The sequence below is a fragment of the Melospiza georgiana genome, chromosome 10 (genome assembly GCF_028018845.1).
Source record: "Melospiza georgiana isolate bMelGeo1 chromosome 10, bMelGeo1.pri, whole genome shotgun sequence".
In the NCBI taxonomy this organism is placed as follows: Eukaryota; Metazoa; Chordata; class Aves; order Passeriformes; family Passerellidae; genus Melospiza; species Melospiza georgiana.
This window is the reverse complement of record NC_080439.1, coordinates 10,930,043-10,949,682: the sequence shown is the minus strand read 5'-3', so window position 1 is coordinate 10,949,682 and position 19,640 is coordinate 10,930,043. Positions and strand designations below refer to the sequence as shown.

The 19,640-nt window shown below is 49.7% G+C and overlaps 1 protein-coding gene across 3 annotated transcripts in view; it reads right to left on the bottom strand.

The window, feature by feature from the left end:
• Window positions 1–19,181, bottom strand: part of IL1RAP (interleukin 1 receptor accessory protein) — a 51,327-nt gene extending 32,146 nt beyond the window's left edge. For 2 of the 3 annotated variants that reach the window (XM_058031253.1, XM_058031256.1), the window contains exons 1-2: window positions 19,099–19,181; window positions 3,266–3,333 (exon numbers count right to left, since the gene is read on the bottom strand). In XM_058031253.1, coding sequence (XP_057887236.1) covers window positions 3,266–3,332 — 67 coding nt within the window. In that variant the 5' untranslated portion in view covers window position 3,333; window positions 19,099–19,181. Of the gene's footprint in view, window positions 1–3,265; window positions 3,334–18,783; window positions 18,837–19,098 lie in introns of those variants that run through there. The other variant, XM_058031255.1, reaches the window with a different exon arrangement.
• Window positions 19,182–19,640: the final 459 nt, after the last annotated feature.

Here is a 19,640-nt window from a genome sequence, read left to right as displayed (position 1 = left end):
GCAATCCCCTAAGACAGTACTCCCAGCCATGGTCATTTCCCCAGCCCTCATGCTACAAAAGCTCTTGGAGGGTGAGAGAGCAGCCTGGTTAGCAGAGAGGGAAAAATTGAACAAGAAGCACAATTACAGCCACATTTTGTTTATAAGTTGGTATCTAACATTGGCAGCTTCATTCAGAAACAAGAAGATAACTTTATTCTGTATTCATAGTGGCTGTTATGTTCTTTGTCTGTCTAGTTTTTCATCTCTTGTGAGCCATTGTATATTTATATGACTTCAGTAGTGCCAAAGAAAGTATTGTACAACCAGACCCGGGTCCATGGGTTTTTGTTATCCTTCCCTGGCTATCAGAACATCTGGGTTCATGAAGCACCCTACAACATGAATTCCATCTTGAGGATGGCTTAGCTAGGCAGGGAGACCTTGACTACCACTGTAAACACTGGCCCAAAGGTGATGAGTGATGTACTTGTGCACTCCATGCACTGCTGGTCAGGATATTGTTAAGAGCAGAAAATTTGCCCACATGTTCAGCATGAGCAAACAGAAGACTCAGGCACCAGTTCAGTCTCAGGCTCTGCATCTCTTACTCTACACTACTCAGATCACATTTCTTGCCTCAAACAGCTTGCACCTCCCTTTCAGCGACTGATTTTGTTTCAGCACCAGCCTCCATACGCAGCAGAAACAGCAGAGCCCAGAGAAGAGATGTTTAGAGCCACAGTGCTGCAGGCAAAATCTGGAGGGGAAATAAAGTTTGTGGGTTTGTTTCTCCAGTAGGAAGCAGGGGGAAGAGTAATGCTAAAGCTTTCTGACACACTGCCAGAGAGACTGAGAGCCATAGTGGCTTAACTGGATGGAAAGGCCACTTGCAGCCAGAGCAATGCTGGTATTTTGGAGCTGAAATTTAGCAAGTGATGGTTCCTCACCCCCTCTGTAAGCTCACAGAACCTGGGACTCAGCAGAGCTGGTAGCCCTGGCTTGGGTAGTCCCAGGTCATTATTGCTGACCAGACTGCTCCACTGGGAAGAGTAGGAAAAGTGGCAGCAAACCACGAGACAACTCCTGTCCCTGCCTCCAGCCTTCCTCAGTCCAGCCTGGGCTGGAGAGAGGGCTGGTCCCAACCATACAGCATTACATGACTTAATGCTCAAAGCACAGAAAAGGACTCAGCTGAAATGACAAATCCCAACCAAGTCACACATGTTAAATATCCCAGGAACCAGGTTCCCCAGTGAGAGCTGCCCATTTCCATGGCCCTGCTTGATGTTAGGTGACCACCAGGGCAGCTGCAGACTGTGCACAGCCCTTCTGCATTCACTCCAGATAAGCTCAGCTCTGCTCCCCCCACCCACACACCCTGCTCCAAGAAGGAAAAGCAAGCCCAAATGCTGTAACATTTCCAGAACAAGGCCACTCTGCCATACTGCTATGTATTTATGACTTTGCAAGGGTGAAACGAGCTCCAGTCTCCTTTTGGTGCCAGTCCCAGGAAACCCTGCAGTGAAACAGAGGGCTGCACAGACGGCTGCCCCTCCATCCAAGTACAAACAGCCATCCAAGCCCATCATGAATAACAAAGGACATTCTGACAGCCCAAACCAGTTTATGAAGTCCATGGCACAAAAAGGAAGCTTTGAACTGAAGAGTGCATCTGATACCCACAGACCTGCAGGAAATTAAATGCACACACTGCGGTGGAATTGCAGGAGAAGAGTATTTTAACTGACTACGTGTCTCATGTATTGAGACTTGACTCACATTCTTGCAGCACTCTACAAGGGTTCTGGCCACCCTGTACAACAAATCTCTGCTAAAGGAGGTATGTTTAAAAAGTACTAAATGCCCTGCAGAAATGCATGGAGGGTTCTGGTTCTGCCAAATCAACTGGCACGAGCCTGTGTGACCCAAATGCCAGGGTGCTCATTTCTGAAATCAGCTTCTTCCCAGCCAACTGTGTTAGCTTCCAGAGCTGCTCTAACATTTCCTGGGCAATCCTGATTCAATTGCACCTACCTCTCATTTCTGCAAAATCCCAAGATGACTGCACGTGGGGTGTTGTAATGCTGCCTCAGCAGGAGGAGGATGTTGCGTTGGTGGAGAGCAGAACAGCTCGTCCAGAAGCACAAGCAAAGCAGGGATTTTCCCAGCCAGCAGCTGAGATCCATGTCCCTGGGCCCCTCCTTCCCCACACACTCCTACTGCCTGGGGCTCACTGGAGGAGACCTAGGCCATATATTTTCTCCATTGCTGTTTCCCCTGTCAGCGAGGATGGGACATGCCCCACTAAAATACAGCCTACTGTGAGTGCCTGCAGCCCTTGGGCAGCCCAAGGAGAAAAACCTCCCAGGCTTCAGCCTGTGCCACGAACACTGCACTGAGATGAACCTTGCTGAAGTGCACGTTGTGAATCTGGCCCACAATAATTCAGTGTGGTCCAAGAGAGAATGACAGAAGAGCTGTTCATCTGCTCGGGGTACATTGCAACTGCTTGTTTGCCAGCATTGCAGAGGGACAAGAGTTCATGGGGGGACTCGTCAAACCCCTGTACAGCCCTTATTTCTGAGCATTTCCCCCCATAAAACCAGCTCCTGTTCTTTCCTCCCTCCCCCTTTCCACTTGCCTCCTGCAAATCATGCTGTCTCCTTCCACCCCCAAATAGGAAGTCCGGAGCCGAGACATGCACAATCTGCCTCTTCACAAGAGCTGGGCTGAACGAGTGCCAGAGGAGCTGCGAGCATGACAACATATTTCCTGTCAGGAAAGTGACTCAGTGAGACTGGTATCAGAGCTCCTCTTACTCTACAAGTTCCCCTCTCCCCTTGCATTGCTAAGGCATGAGTCAGAATTGGAGAGCTGAATCTCAGTCCTCTCCGGATCCAGCCAGGGATAGCAGAGTTCAGGTTCAAGCCTGGGTCCTTCCTGCAGCTCAGGGACAAGGCAGCTCCATGGGCCAAGCCCTGGATTCACCCCTCACAGAAGGGCAATAATGATACTGACACAGGGCACAGATGGAGTTTGAAAGCACTTTTAGGTGGAGGTGCTGCTGCTATTTGCTCATGCACCTCTTCATACCACACTGGTCATCTCTACACAGACCATTGTACAACAGCCCCCCAGAACCAACATTGTGTTCATGCATTTTACCAAAGTATTTTATACACAACCATTTAATCCAGAAACCCTGAAAATGCTCAAAACTCACTGCAGACAGTTTTCTTTTCTGCACAGAAGTGGGCAGGTCCATCACATGCCATGTCCTTACCTGAGCCTCTGCCGAGGGTGACCATGGACAGCCAGAGCGAAACCAGCAGGACACTGACCATCTTCATCCTGGGAGACAAAGCACACAGACCTGGTTATCTGACACTGTTTTACCACTGCAGGCCATTTCTAAACTCTGTGTGTTTATTCCCCCATTCACCCTGTGACCCTTTAACTCTGGCACGCCCCTCTTTTATTTCATTAAGATTCCTCAAGAACAGCACCCTCATGGCAGCCTCATTCTGCCTGTGGCAGCTCGCCAAGCTTGGGAGATGATGGCTCTGATGAGGACAGCCCAGTTCATTGACAAGTCACCAGAATAGTCTGTATCAGGAGCACAAGGAGTCAAATGGATGTTTGCAGGCTACAAACCCCAAGCTCTGACTCCCAAAAGAAGGTGCTTTGCCAAGACCTCCTTCTGGTCACCTCTAAGAACAAGTGCAGAGAGCGCTCGAGTGGCTGCAGCACATCTGCACTGAATGTGTGTCTGACACTGACAGGACACCACACCAGAGCAGTCCCAGCTGGCAAGGTGTGCTGCCAGGGGCCTGCAAAGGGGCCAGCTGCCACAGCCTGCTTCAGCCTCTCCTGCAGGCAGTGCAGACAAGACAGGGCCTCACCAGCCCTTCCCAGTCAAACCCTCCTTGGAACTCAGGAGTAAACCAACGCCAGGTTTGTACACTTTTCAGAAAGGATCTAAACAAAGGCTTACCCTTTCTAAGCAGCAGTGGTAAGCAAAAAAACAATCCCAAACTTTTCCATTCCCACTACAGAACACAATTTCCTGTAATTTGAGATAAATGTACACTGCCAGAGTTTCACTGGCTGCCCACTCCAGTATCTGGCATTCGGCTCTCAGAGCTGCTCACTCACTGGAATTAAATATCCCTCTGTTTCTAGGTTTTTCAGGATGCAATTTATAAGCTGGTAGTCATGAAAACTGACATCTACTAGATGCTCTCATTAAAGGGGTTAAGGTCACATTTGATATTCCTGTGTGCTGTCAGATCACAAAGGGAGAAGAGATGGTTAAAAGGCTGAACTTCATCAAAGCATCTCAGCTCTGCCAGGCAGATGCAGTAATGAGCATGGTGATACTGTCAGGAATGTGCTCATGAGATGACAGAGAAACCTGCTCCATCGGGGTGTGCTAAAAGTGCGGGGGGAGAAGCCACAGAGCTCCCTTAAACATCTCCCTCAAAAACCTGTCCAGAATATATGCAGTACACAGAAGGGCTTTGAGCATAGGCAGAGAACACCTAAGATTGCACAGATTGCAGAGATTAACAAGAACGGGACACGTGAACTGCACTACTCAAAGCCCAGCAGCGGATATTGAATCCTTCCTTTTCAGGGCTTACATCTGAAAAGCCTTTGTGCGATGCCTTCCCTCTGCTGGGCTCATCTCAAAGAGACAAAGGAAATCTGAAGCATGCCTGTTCTTCCCTGCACAGTCCATGGAAAGGGCTGCACACTGCCTCTGAAGCCATCAGGCTTTCAAAAATGGCCAAGAAACAAGAAAGGAAGTTAGGGGGGTTTTTTCCCTGGGGTCCAGCTGAGAGGGCTGAGCATCCCCTACCACTTCTTCCAAATTGAAATGCCAGCTGCTTATCAAACCTCTCTCTATTGCCGCCTACAACCAGCTCCCAATGTTACTTTAGACTCCATAGGGAAGAAACAATGTTAAGTACTCCCACCCCTTGGAAATGCTGAAGAAAGATAAAACATTTTTATGCCATCAGATTGGACAGCGAGATTCAACATGCTGCACTCCTGGTAGGAATTAAGGAACTTTTGGTAATTGAGATGCTTGAAGAAAGGGGGTGTAAAGAGTGGCAGGGAATCATTCCCATAATCCAGATCCCTCATGGTTCCCTCTCCATTTGTCATTAGCTAAATGCACAGCGTGTCCTAACTCACCCTTATTTTCCAGCGACTCCCTCCTGTGTTTTGCACAAATCAGACTGAATTCAGCCCCGAAGCAAGCAGGAACTACCACGGACTTTGGATGAGTTTCCCTTGTATTGAGCAAGGCCATTTGTGTGGCCTGAGGCCAAAATAAACTACTACATTTCACTGGGTGATACATGAACTCTGCAGTGAGCTAATATTTACATCTATTAGTTGTGCTCACAGGAACATGCTCCTTTCAACTGTCTCACAGAGCCACCAGGTTCCCATGAGCAAGGTATCCAAGATTTCCATGCTCTGCATACCAAGGTATCCAAGATTTCCATGCTCTGCATACTAGCAGGAAAATCCTTTTTTTCTTGCTCTACCCAGCTATAAAATCAGGAGCCTTACACACAGAGTGATTTCCTTCTGGTTCATTCCAGGCTTTCCAGAGATCTTATCAGTGGAGACAGACAGACACAGGGCCTGTCAGATTACAGCAATTTCTCCATTACAGAGAAGGGACACAGCTGACCACAGCCCTGGCTGCTCCCACTCTACACAAATGCAAAGGACCATGGAAGGGACAGGCACAGAGTCAAGGGCTGGTCAAGGGGAGCCATCACACCCTCCTGGATGCCCTGACCATGCCAGAATTTGCCAGCTCAGCTCTGTTCCTGTGGATTACTCAAAAATACTCCAAAACCCAAACAGCCCCAAACCTGTGATATCCCCCCAAATAAAAAGGTCTTTCCACAGCAGTCCTGTGGTGACACAGGAGAAGAGCATCCTGCTGCAGAGAGGGGTGGGTTTTGCAATGCCCCGAAGAACCACAGGACCACAACCCACCCTGGTCTTGCCAGGAACAGAAGAGTTTTGTCAACCTTTCCCAGCAACCTGCCTGTGTTTCGTGACAGGACAGAGCATGTTGCCATTTTTCCTGCCTGTGATGCAATTCCAGCGGTGTCTGATGAACTCCTTGTGCAATCCTGTAGAACTGCACCAAACACCAAAGGAGCCAGAGGCCAGGGAGTGCAAACCCAGGCTGCAGCAGAAGGCTGCATCCACCCAGTGCAAATAAAAGTAAAAGGAGAATAAAATCAGTGAGCAGGAGAGCTTACCAGCTCAGAAATCACACTGCAGCTAGCAAGCAGGCAATCAGAGCAGCCAGGAGGCAGCTGGAGAGCTCTGATACATCCTCAGCACTCCAGGAACTTCTCACGAGACCAATATACTCTGAGGTGCTCTTAATGTCTCCATAAATTAACATTTTAATAATAATTCATAGAGCGGTTAGAGAAACGATCCATCACAGCCCTTGCTAGAGTTTTTTTTCAGGAACTTCACTTGAAATGTTCACTTTGTTTCAAATCAGAAATTGTTCCCTTTTCCTTCTGGAGCACCTTTTTCTTTAAACTTTCACCTTCTGTCTGCTGAGGAGCAAAGAAAAGTGGGGTGGGGGGAAGCACAATCATGGAAGTGTCTCATGCTCTTAACATCAAAGGGGGTGAAAAGTCTGATATTTTTCATTTTATACTGGTCACAAGTGGCCTTTCTGTCAGAAAAAAAAAAAACATGTATATTTTTATTTAAAACACCTTTTAACATAACACCCTTGCCAAAGAGAGCTCAGCAAGGCATCAATCCCTCCTGCCTTTAGCAGCATGGACTCTGCAAAGCCCACGCACTCTACCAGCAATTATAAATGCAAAGACAGATGTCAAGTAATTAACAAAGAGAACTGCACTCAGAGTAACTACTGCACACCTATTCTCAAAGACACTGTACCAATTCTACAGAACAATGCTGCATTTTCCAGGAAAAATGCCTTTGTCCCTCCTAACCAGAAGCCTCTATGAGAGCTGATAGGTTTTTTGCTTTTCATGGAGAAGTCACACGAGGGCCTGCAGAACAAAAGCGCCCTTCAGAACCTTGCCACTAAGTGCTCTGACTGAAAGGGAGTATAAAATAAAGCAGTTTCTGAAAGAGGAAATAAAAAATTTCAGCCAAAGCACATTTTGCATAGTATTTTCTCTCTGTAATTCTGTCCCAGCTCAAAAGCATTTGAGAGCCCCAAAATTGGGACACAGACACGGGAAGGCTGGCAAAATCCAGAGTGGGCTAGCTTGGGAAATGCTTTGGTTCTGTGCCACAAGGACTTGGAGATGGAGGTTGATTGATGGGCTCAGAGCAGAGCTGGTGCTCAGGAAAGGGGCTCATCTCTCTGCTCCCAATCACAGGGCACCCACAGGCCCTGGGTCCCTGCACCATCCCACTGCAGCATTGCAGCAGGCTGCTCCATGAGTCTGCTGGGTTTTCTTATGGGGAAAAATAGATGCACAGTTCAAGTAAATTCAAAGAATCCAAAAGGCAGACAAAGGGTTGCCTGAAAAAGCAGCTGCAGAAAAGTAACAGCAAAAACACTAATGGAAAATGGGAAAAGGCCCTTCAGCCCCCCAGGAAACACTTTTGCTTTTCAGTATGTGCAGGAGTAAGTCAGACAAAAGGAGGAATTACTGTAGCATGAACCATCTTGGTGCCACTTAGCCTGCACAGTGTCTCCCTGAGCCTGCATCTCCTCCAGAGGCCACGTGGGCACTGCCTGGCACTGCCCTTTGCTGTGGTGCCCACGGTGCCACTGTGTCCTGCCCAGAACTGGTCAGTGCCAGGGACAGCCCTCCAGAGGAACAGACTGTGGCACCCAGGCAGGAAGACAGGGCACAGCTTTTGGAAGTCCAGCCTTTACTGCCCGGGAGGAACGACCACATTAATGGCAACTTTCATCCCCAGCCAGCTCCCAGGAAGAGAGCAGGGAGGGATCCAGAGCAGTGTGATGAGGAGCACCCAGAGCAGCTGCAGCACTCTCGCTGCTCTCGTGCATGCCACGCCACACTCATCACTTCAAACACAGCACAGTGACCAGAGGGCCCAGTGCTGTCCTTGGATAAAATATTCACATCTCTCCTGAGGGCAGGGAGCCCAATTTGTCTCAGCAGCAGCTTCCAAACAGCCAGGCACATTTCAGCAGGGATCAAGCAGAGCTGAAGCCTGCCCTGCAGTCAGGGATATCACAGGAGCCAGAGGTGTGACCCAGTCACTACATATAATGGTGACACACCTAAGGCAGGGACCTGCAAAATCAGGGCTGGAGTCCCCCCTGTGCCAGGGTGGCTGCACTCACCAGGCATCGCCTGCCTGACATCACAGCAGGCTGAGAGGAATTTTTTTCCGAAATTTTTCTATTACAAAAGTCATTTATGTCATCAGAACCACAGGAAATGCTGAAATTTGGGCAGCCTGAAAGCTTTTAACCAGCTAGAATCACAGCAGATATTATACACCTGCTTTGCAGAGGGGAACAAGAATTAAACTAGTGGGGGTCAGATGGAAAGCTGCCCTGGTGAGAGGTGTCTCCTGTCACCAGCACAAAGGATTTTCTGCCCTGCTTGGCCAGACCTGGCCACTGGCACACAGCTTTACATCCAGAGCTAGAGAGTACCCTGAAGGACAAAAATAGCAAACCAAAACCAAACACACAACAAGAAAACCTGGGAACAGCCTTCTTAACCAGTGGCTCAGCCAGCTCAGGACACGACACCAGGCATCCAAGCTGGCTCCCTTTGCCTGTCACCCACCATGGCCCTTCCCTGGCTCCCTGCCTGCACATCCAGGCCAAGGGCTGCAGCCTGATGGCTTTTTAATAAAGACATTTTACAGAATCCCCAACATGGGGATGAACAAGCTCAGCATTGATGCTCCAGAGTCACCGTGGGAGGTGATCCCAAGCTATTTCTCCTTCAGCAGAGCAGCACAAATTGCAGAAGCAAGGCTGCCCTTCCAGGAGCACCAAGGGCTCCCCAGGGCAGGGCTGGCAGCAGCCTCCCCTCAAGCTCAGAGGCTTGGGAAAAAGTGTGGAGACTTTCATTCACAGTGAGTCATTCCTGGGAGCTTCCTTGGTAGCGCAAGATTTGCCAGTGCCAATGTTTGGGACATGGAGGTGAGATTTCCAGGCAGGGAATTTGTGATTTGCTATTGGCACTTAAACATCATCTCCTGGCATCCTTTTGGCTCAGCAGATTTAATGCTAACAATGAGAACTCAGAGGTTTTTTTCTGACAAAAGAAAGAAGTGCAATCTAGGCATGTGGAGAGAAGTGGAGGGGGGGGCTTGAAAATGTACCTGAAGAAATTTGTAATCCCCTGCTTCCCTTTGCAGTTCTCCTGGGGTCCTCTCAGGACCTGGAAAAGCAGAAATGCTACAGATTTTGCACACTGCTCTGCTGGAGTCCAGGGTGCCACTGAGTATGCTCTGCCACCAATTTAGCAGGCAGAGCACACTACATTTCATACATCCAAAATAAATGAGCTCTCTGTCACCTCTACAAAATATGCACACCTGGACAAGTCCAACAGGCAGCTGGGACTATTGCCTAGAGATCTGTGGAGTGGGCTGGAAAGGGGCAAGCAGAGCCACAGCTATAAAATCAAACAGCATGGATTACAAATGGATCCACACTGGCCACTGAGCAGTTCAAACACTGAGCTACAAGAGCACTTCTGTGCTCAAGCAAAAGGTATCCAGCTAAGAGAGTCTATTTTTCATGTGTGAATAGCCAAGGAATGAAAAGTTTCCAACAGTGCTTCAAAGAGAGCTGAGATCTTCCATGAAGACAGACACAATGCTTCTATTTTGGACAGCTGTGTTATAGTGGAGGGAGAGTTCTGAGAAACACACACAATAGTGTGCTGCCACAAAATAAACTGAGAAAAACCAATCTTTGCACAGAAAAAAGGAAATCTGCAATCAGTGTGGCCCAAAGACCTGAGAAGACCCAAGGAATCCAAAGTGAGATCCCCCCTCAGTGGAAAAATTCCAATTTTTCATGGAACACTTGGAGACATCTGAGAACAAGGATTTAATTTATACATTCTCCTCCTGACCTTTGTAATGGTTTTACAATGTGAGCAGCTCCACTGCCCTCCCTGGGAGGGTGTTCCACTGCCCCAGTGGGCACAGCAGCACATCCACACTGTGCATCACATTGCACAGCAGCAGCCCCAGCCAGCTCAGCACGAGTCTCCAAATCCAGAGAATACAATGCAGACTTGAGCAGGTTTTCAGATGGGCTGAATGCCTTTTCAGGACAGGCCCAGGACTCTCAAACCCAGAGCAGCTTTCCCAGGAGGCGTCTCCTGGCCAGCCCAGCCTGGTCCAACCAGTGCCCTGCAGCCCCATTGTCCATCTGCCCTGTCACACCAGGGGCTGCACCCAGCCCTGCTCAGCACCACCTGCAACAGGCTCTCAGTGCCAAAATCACTCCAAGAGCTTTTTAAGCTCAAGCCCTTGCTGGCAGCTACATACCTGCTCCTTCATCTCCTTCCCACTAAGTGCTTGAGCACCAGATTCCCAGGGTGGCTGCTCCATATTCAGACAACATCCTTCCCCTTTTGTTCCTCCAGAAAGGGACACAACAGGCAAAACTCCTCCAAGCACCACCATGCTCCAGAGCACATCACTGTCTCTCCCTTCCCTTCCCAGGAATCTGCTTTCCTGTGGTGCCACAAACTCCTCAATGTCTCCAGCACTACCAGGTTTGCCTGTGCTGCTGCCAGTGGGGAAGCCCAGCTCCCCCTGAGGAATGATTCCCTCAAGTGACTCTGGGTATCCTGGGATGAGCAAAATATTCAAGGGTAAAAGCCAGTCAGAAGAGATTTTCTTTGTCAAGTTTGGGCCACACAGCATTTCCACACCTGGTACTTATATTAATCATGTTAATTTAATCCCATTTAACCTTACAAGTAAAAGCAAACAAGAATAAGACATCAAGATGCTTCAATCCCTGTCCTGCAGCTCAGATAGGCTGCTCCAAGGGTGCTCTACACATCAATCAATTTAAAGCAACATAAAAATAGAAGGCCCAGGAGCTACCAGCCTCCCCCAAGTCAGCACCTCACTTAAAAGCATTTCTCTGGAGGTCCTTCCAGCCCTCCACATTCCCAACCCACCCACCTGGTCCTCCTGGTGACTATCAGAGCAGCTTTCTATTGCATACCTGTCCCCTTCTGGCCAGCATTGTATAGCTGCATTCTGCAAAGGGGACTGGAAAAAGCTGTGTACACACAGAAAAAAGGAGGAGAAGAGAAACAAGGGTGAGACAATCCTTCCCCCCCTGTGATGTGTTTTGCTCCCCATGTCTCTAACATTTCCCTCTGCAAATATTTGGCTGCACCATCACAGGGAACTTGCTCGGGCTCTGCCTGCACTGGCCCCATCAGTGCATCTCGAAATTCAACCTTCAAAGAACAGCACCCTGAAACTTGAAGTCCAGGAGCCTCCTGAGAGAAAAAGTCTGGCTCTGTGACCCACAGCACCCACACAGTGGGAAAGCTGAGATGGAGCTGCAGGCAGCAGTATGCTGTGACTGTCATCAATATGAATTATTTGGGGAGAATATGATTGATCTCACAAGGGCAATGAATTCATTTCTCCAGCTGAATGACAAACAAAAGGCAATACATGCACTGCTGACATTTCCAAAGGCTACGAGGTGCAGAGACACAAGGAAATGCTGCTCTGCACTGAAGTCCTGCTGCAAAGAGCCAAAAATCTGAAAAGCCTCTGAAATTTTCATTTCTGAGCACCCTCAATGCCAGGAAGTAGATGCCTTTATATTCCCAAACCTGTGCTGACCCCAGCCCTGGGCTGGCTCCCATCTTTGCACTGAGAGGAAGCAATCTCTGAGCATCTTTGGGAAGTTGGTGTCATGGTTTGACTCTGGCCCAGTGCCAGGCACCCTCAAAAGCTGCTCGCTCACCCTCCCCTCCTGTGCCACAGCTGGGCAGAGGGGAGGAGAAATTAATGAAGGGTTCATGAGTTTAGATAAGGACCAGGAAAAAAAACACTCCAAGGGCAAAACAGGCTCAGCCTAGAGGTACGAAGTGGATTCATTACTAGCAGAGCCAGAAGAGGATAATGAGAAGTAAAAGAAAGCTCTTAAAACACTTTTTTCCCCCCAGCCCTCCCCTCCTTCCCACCAACAGCACAGGGAGACAGGGCCATGCAAAAACCAACACAGCTGGGTTGAGTTTCCCTTCTGCTCTTTGACACTTCATGTCAGCAACTACAGAGTCACTGCACCTGACAGATAAGGGGGCAAAAAACATTTCTAAGGGAGAAACATGACCCTCCTGGACTATTCAAGAGGGCTGAAATGCAAGGTACAGCTCCCTTGTGCAATGGGAGAAAAGGAAGACACAGCCAGCCTGGAGAAAAGCGTTTCTGTCTCTCCATGCGGTCAGCAGTCTGTGTGTGTGAAACCTCCCAAGGATCCAGAGCTAACCAGGCTCCCAAAGTTCCACACAGCAACATGGGAGAGGACAAGGAAGGAGGAGAAAGGTAAATGCACTGGGGCTATTTCTTCAAGAAAACCGATATGGGGGAAATCCCATGCCAGTCCATTGGGATGCTATTCCGGTGGAGTCTGAGCTCTGTCCTTCAGTCACCCCAACACATCAGCTCAAATCAAATGCAACCAGCACAATTTGCTGCAGTAACACATTTTGGGATCCAGCAGCACATCTGTGTTCATTCAGAGAGGCTGGGTGCCCTCAAGACCTCCACAGCTTGCCAGCTGGGCAGCAACATCCTCCTCCCACTACCCAGATCCCTTCTTGAAAACAAGGGCTGGACGTGTCTGTGCTTGAGGGGAGAGGGGCTATTTCTCAACAGAACAAATCCAATTATTTGTATTAGAGTGAATTTGCATGGCTCTCACTGACAAATTAAGTATTTTTTACACATCTCAGAGCTTTGACTCAACAGATTGCTAATAAATTCATGTAGGTGGGGCTCTGGATGTTACTATGGTGGGAGGGAGGTGAGGTTTTACTTTTTGCAACAGGACTAACCTGCGAAAAAATAACTAGGAATTTGGACTCCTTACACTGCCATTTACTAGGCTCCTGTAAGTCTCTAAGGTTGAAGATTTTAAAACAGTCTCTAGTTTAGAGTAGAAATATGAGTTTCTGGCTAATAAACATGAAATCTGTATATAGGCATCAATCACCAAATGCAGTATATGAAAAACTGTAGTGCCTCCCTGATAATCAGGCATTAGAGAACTTATAAATGGCTGGCCCCTGAACTGAGTGCATTAGCAGAGGCTTCTGAAATCTGTGCCTCTGTTTCCCCAGCCACATTTAGAACAGCTTCTCCCAATCTCACACCACAGCAGTGCATCTTAATATCTCTAAAGTGCTCAGAGATGCTGAGATGAAAGATAACATATGAGTGCAAAGTATAGATTAATTCCCTGAGCTCAACAGTCAGTGGAGCTGATGGAGCTAAAAGTAACACATACCCACCACAAAAAACCAGGGTTCTGAGCCTATCTTAAATAGTAGCTACTTAAGGAACAGGTCCCTTGGAACAAGTAATTTTGGGGCTGGTTAGTTGAGCCCCAGCAAGCAGGAAACAGAGAAATACAATGCATTATTATGAAAAATGGATGCTTTTCCAGAAGGTCTTCAACCTGTTCCTACAGAATTTGGCTCATTTCAGTTAGAGCTGCTCACATTTTAGCAGCCACCACATAAAGAACATGACCAAACATAATTTGAAAAGCTATTTCCCTTTCTGTTTGTTTTTATAAATTATTAAAAATCCAGTTTAAATATTGCAAAGAAAACTTTAAATTGAGCAAGATAAGTTTTGGCATCCTTCCAAGTAGAAGGCAAACCCCAAAATGTTACTGCAAATCCAACAGATGGGTGTTATTTTTCACGCTTTAAAATTTCATTCCTTTGCACTGAGATTAACTGTAATTAGCTCTTTATTTACATCTACAACAAAAAGTAAAATGATAAAGAAAGGCAGCTATAACCACAACTCACAGGCAGAAAAAGGCCAAAAAAAGAAAACCAACAAAAATTCCCTCTGAGAAGAAAACATGTCTTTCTTGCCAAGCAGCATAATTGTTACAAATATACAGTTAAACAACTCCACAACATCCTGTCAGCACTAAGGATAAACATTTAAGTCACAGTGTTGCCAGCCTTTACACAGAAATTGATCAAATACCTACGAATCTTCCTCAGAACGCTGGAAAAATCTCGCATCCCTCAAAACAAACAGCATCAGCCCTAAGAGAGGCAAGATACTCCACCACACTTTTATTTCAGTAATGCAAGGGATTAAAGAAAACTGCGAGGAAAACAAACAAACAAAAGCAAACCCAGCAGCTTTCCCAGATAAAGAGAGAGGTATTAAAACCTAATCTTTTTTTTTTTAAAGCCCTCTTCTAATTCTGATAACACCTTGGCTGAGTAAAGCTGAAGAGGCTCCTTAAGTATCTGTGTAAGCGAATGATTCACGGTGTCGCTCTGTGTTTCGGCAAAGCAGCGCTGGGAGCTGCCTGGGGAGCCCAGTGCCATGCCCTGACCTGGCACTGCCAGGCTGCGCCACCTGCACCCAGAGAGCCCCCGAGCCACGGCCGGCGCTGCAAGGGTTAAACAGCACAGCCTGCCCAGCCTGGCCCGAGCGAGCTGCTAGCAATGGCAAAGAGCGAGTGGCCCTGCAGGCAGCCTAAATGCTTCAGAGGCAGGAGGGAACCGTGCCATGGCAGCTCAGTGCCCGGGATGGGCACGGATGGCAGCGCTGGGCACGCAGGGTCCCGCCAGGCACAGCCCTTCTCTGGGCACCCAGGGCTGGGAGCTCCTCATGGCCCTGCTCCGAGTGGGATTTCCAAGCTAATGGCTCTCTGGCACCTTCCCAGTGCTCCCAGGAGAAGGAGCCACCTACCACTTCCCCGAGTGAGCCCAGGATTCATGGAAACGTCTCATTCTCTGCTGCAAATAGAGCGTTTAAGTTAACAGCCCCATTTTGTTAACACATGTAAATGTAAAAAGATTCCACAAGAATCAATGTAACTTTTTCATCTAAATATCAAGTCAACACATAAGAAGGCAGAGTAGAGGGAGGAAGAGAAGAGGAGGGAGGAAGAGGGAGGGAGATCCAAACACCAGGGACCTTGAATCCACTCACTGCAAAAGTTAAGGACTGAAATAATTCTCATTTACTCACATGAGAAAGTGAAGCTCTCACTTTCTCACTCTCTCCTTCTCTTTCCCTAATGCTCTCAGATACTTCTATCTTTAGCCAATTATCCTTGCTGTAATTTTCTTTAAATTGTAATTGGATAATCATCCAGACTCAGGGGAAACCTTTGTCAGAGGAATTCCTGGGGATATATTCCCATTTGATGAAACTGAGAGTTGTTAGGTTAACAAAGGACTGACTAAAGACACGATTCTTCACTTATAGTGAAAATACTGTTTCACAAGCAACTATTTTTAGAGAACCCTGTAACAAAACACACACTTGTACACTCGTTTTCCTGTATGTTATTTTCTGTAAAATCAGACTCCAAAATTATGAATATCATATTCTGTGCATGTGTCTTATTGGAACTTCTGAGGCTGAACACAGTAAACGCAGTGGCCAAGACTGAAATTCCCCAAAGGGCAGGCACCACTGAAGCAATTTCCCCAAATCAGTTCCCTCCTTGCCCTCTCTGTGAGCTCATCTGGCTCAGCCGTGTGCAAAAGCCTCACACAGACCAGCACTGAGGCTGAGAAACGTCAGATTAGCCCTGTGCCTGGCAAAAGCACTGCTGTGGGGGGGACAAATCCTAAAATACTCCCAAAAGAAGCGGCTGCTTTGTTCCAGTTTAGCAGGGAACCTCAGGCGCATGTTTTGCTGGTGGTGGAGCAGAACAGAGCAGCCACAAACCTTGGATGGCAGAGCCCCCCCTGCACACAGCCCCCCAGCCTCCTGCAGGGTGTGGAGAAGGGCATGGCACACCTGAGCCAGCTCTGCCTCTGCATCTGCCCCACTGTGCCCAGCCAGAGATGCTCCAGGTACAGGGCTGCCACCAGCACAGAGCACAGGCTCTGCTCATGGGGGCACTGAAATCCATGAGCTGTGTCAAGAGAAAGAGAGGGGAAGGAGGAGGAGAGCAGAGCTGCACTGTAGAACGTGTTTTAGTTCCCAGATAACGTGGCGCTGTTCACAGATTTCAGCTTATATAGGCTTTTCCCTATTTCTATTTTTATTCCCAAAGCACTCCCCATTACTGTAGGATAAGGGAAAAAAAAAGACATGAATGCATTCACATGCTGATATAATCTTCCTAAGTGTCCACCTGGCCAACCTGCACTCTGGGGCTCTCCCACACCAGCAGTCACAAGGGCTTTATGGCAAGTTTTTCCAAGTCAGTCTTGCTGAAATGGGAGGACACTTGACCAGAGAGGGGACCCAGGACACATGGGGAAAGAAATATGAATCATGTGCCTGCCAAAATAACCAAGAGAGAAATCCAAGCAGAAGTGAGAAGGAGGAATAAAAACTCAAATTTTGGACTCTTATTCTGAATAAAGAATATAATTCTTCCTCCCTAGAGCTGGCATCTGGTTCATGCAGGTCTTGAAGGAATAAGGCTAGGACAAAATCTTTCTGCCTCATTCTTCCTGAATGCTTATTTTAGAGCTAAAAATTACAGCTCTGAGGCCAGCAGGGAGGCATTTCCCACACCTCCAAGTATCCAGGCTGCTACACCACTCCTCTTAAGTCTCTCTTATCTGTGTGTGCTTTGTGGTACCAGGTGTTTTGGGGTAGTGCTACCTGACCCTGGGGATGAGGCTACTGGAGACCAGAGCAGGGCAGTGCCCAAATGCAGAATACCTGCACAGACCAACAGAGTCTGGAAAGGGAGAGCCCAGAAGTGTTCACACACAAGTTTTCCTTCCACACCCTGGAGGGATCAGAGGACCCTCTGGACTCTGGGGAGCCATGGACAGACATCAGCAAGCATCATATCCAATGCAGACACTTTGAACTCAAGCTAGAAGCAGGGACATGGAAAGCAATCCCAGGGCTGTCTAGATGCAGCTCTGCCTTGCACAGAGGGCATGGAGTCAGAAACACAGCCTCTCACCCCACAGCCCCTTCCTGCAGCTCCATGCAGCAGCTCCCACCTTCCCAGCTCCACATTTCCAGTCACTGCAGTGCCCTGCAGGCTTCCACCACCCCAAGTCCTCTCAGGCTTGCTCTCCACATCCCCCATTATCCTACATGCTTAGGATGCTGCTCCTCCAGACAGGGTGATCCTAGCAACAACACCGTGCCTACTTCCAGGGAAGAATATCTGTATTTTACAGTTTAATCCTCTCTGCCTGCCCTCTCCCGCTCACCACAGGCAGGCAGTGGAGACAGAAAGCAGGAGCCTTTCCAGCACCAACCTGCCCACCTGAGAGCCTGTGGGCTGGAGTGATGCTCTCCATGAAAACAAGGGATGCCTTTCCTGCAAGGAATACAAGACAGCAAGTAAATCTTCCAGAGCTGCCAAAAGCAACCTGTTATAAATGACCCTCTAAGTTATGAGATATGGACTCTCCACAGTGCAGTTAATAAATAACACCTCACAATCCTGGAAGCGTGTGTTGGGTGACACTTCTGCTTGCCCGAGAGGGGCACAGTTAAAAATGGAGTGTCAGGAAAATAATACTTTTTAATTATGAAGGAGATAAGTGTTTTTATAATACAAGGAGCTTGCTGCAATCTCACAAATCCAGTAGTGAAAAGCCTTTCCTAGGACAAAAAACGGAATGCCTGGAACAAAATCCATCATTTTATAAGAAAAGAAAGATCTGTAAAGCCAACCAGAATTTTATCCAAGCACTATAACCAGCTATTCACAAAGCAGAGGTCAGGATGAAAAGACAGAGTGTGCATGTGAGAGGGCATTTATAATCCAGTTTACTGTGACATCCCAAGGCCCCACGATCAGGATTCTGTTGTGCCAAGCACTGTACAGGCACACTGCAAGAAACCAGCCCAGAGTGAGGAACAAGCACTGCCACTGTAACAGGGGAGAGCGACATTGGCACAGAAAAGGGACACCTGAAATAGTGAAGCACTGATGGTTTCCTTTTCCCCCTTCTTTTTTAGGAAACCATCCAGTTTGCCTCCAGATACACCCCCACCCTCCCCCCCAAAAAAAAGAAAAGAAAACGTGCTTCACATAAGGGGGCAGCTGCCCCCAACAAACACAGCAAAGGCCATCTTGCTGCCAGCATCTAATCGCTTCCAGTCTGTTTTCTTGCACATGTCTCTTTCACTTTATTTCCCGGCTACGGCTTAAGCCTGACCCCTTCCTCTCCCCACTTCCATTTCAGAGACCCGTCTGACAGCAGAGAGCAGCTATCAGAGGCTCAAGAATTTGCGATCCGGATGAAAATTAAAGTTGCATTTCCCAGCGCGTGTAGCGCTCCAGCCAGCAATGCCCAGATCCCCACGGCATCTCCACGGCATCTCCACGGCCCAGGGGAGCGAACTGAAGCGAATCCCTCCGCATGTCGGGGACCGGGGCATCGCAGGAGCGGCGGACACAAACCCGCGGTCCCGCGGCTCGGCTCGGTCCCCGCACACCGCGGCATCGCCGAGGGATCGCCCAGGGTCCCCCGAGGTCCGGGAGGTTCCCGGCCCCATCGCGGCCGCTCCGCTCCCGCATCCCTGGTCCCATCGCGCCCGCTCCGCGCCCCCATCCCCGCTCGCTGCCACCGTGCCCACCTGTCCTCCCTCGCCCGTGGCCGCCGGGCGCTGCTCCTCGGGCTCTCCCGAGCGCTTCCTCTTCTTTCCTTCCTCTCCCCTGCCCGTGCCAGCCGAGGAGCGGGGGCCGCTGCCGGCTGCGCGCCGCCGCCGCCCGGCTCCCCCCGCGCCGGGGCTGGAATCCGCCTCCTCCGACACAAACTTTCCCTTCGCGTGCGGGGAAGTTCACGGCCGGGGCGGGGCGGGACAGGCTCCCTTGTCTCTTGTCCCTTGTCCCTGCCCACGCCTACAGGAACACGGGCGTCCCCCGCGCCCCCTCGGGGCAGCGCGGCTCACCTGAGGGCGCGGGGAGCGCACAGCTGTGCCCGGCACGCCGCGCTCTCCTCCTCTTCCTCCTCCTCTTCTTTTTCCTCCTCTTCTTCCTCCTCCTCTGCCTCCTCGCCGTCGTGGCCGATCCGCGCCCCCGGCTCCGCTCCGCCCCGCCCGCCGCTCTCCCCGCGGCCGCGCTCCGGGGGCGCTCGGGGCGGTCCCGCCGCGGTCACTGCGGGGCAGCGGGGCCGGGGCAGGAGCGGGCACAGGCACGGGCACGGGCACAGCTCAGCTCCGTCCCTCCGGTGCTGCCGGCTCGGCTCGGGCCGGGGGAGGCGGGGTGCGAGGCGGGGTGCGCGGGGCCACGGCTCCCTCTCCTGGCCGGAGCCGTGCTGCCGGGGGCGAGAGCCGGCCCGGAGCCCGTGGAGCTCGCCCGGAGCTCTCGGAGCCTGCCCGGAGCCTCTGGAGCCTGCCCGGAGCCTCTGGAGCCTGCCCGGAGCTCTCGGAGCCGGCCCGGAGACCCTGGAGCCCGCCCGGAGCCCTTGGACACGTTCTGGACACTTTCTGGG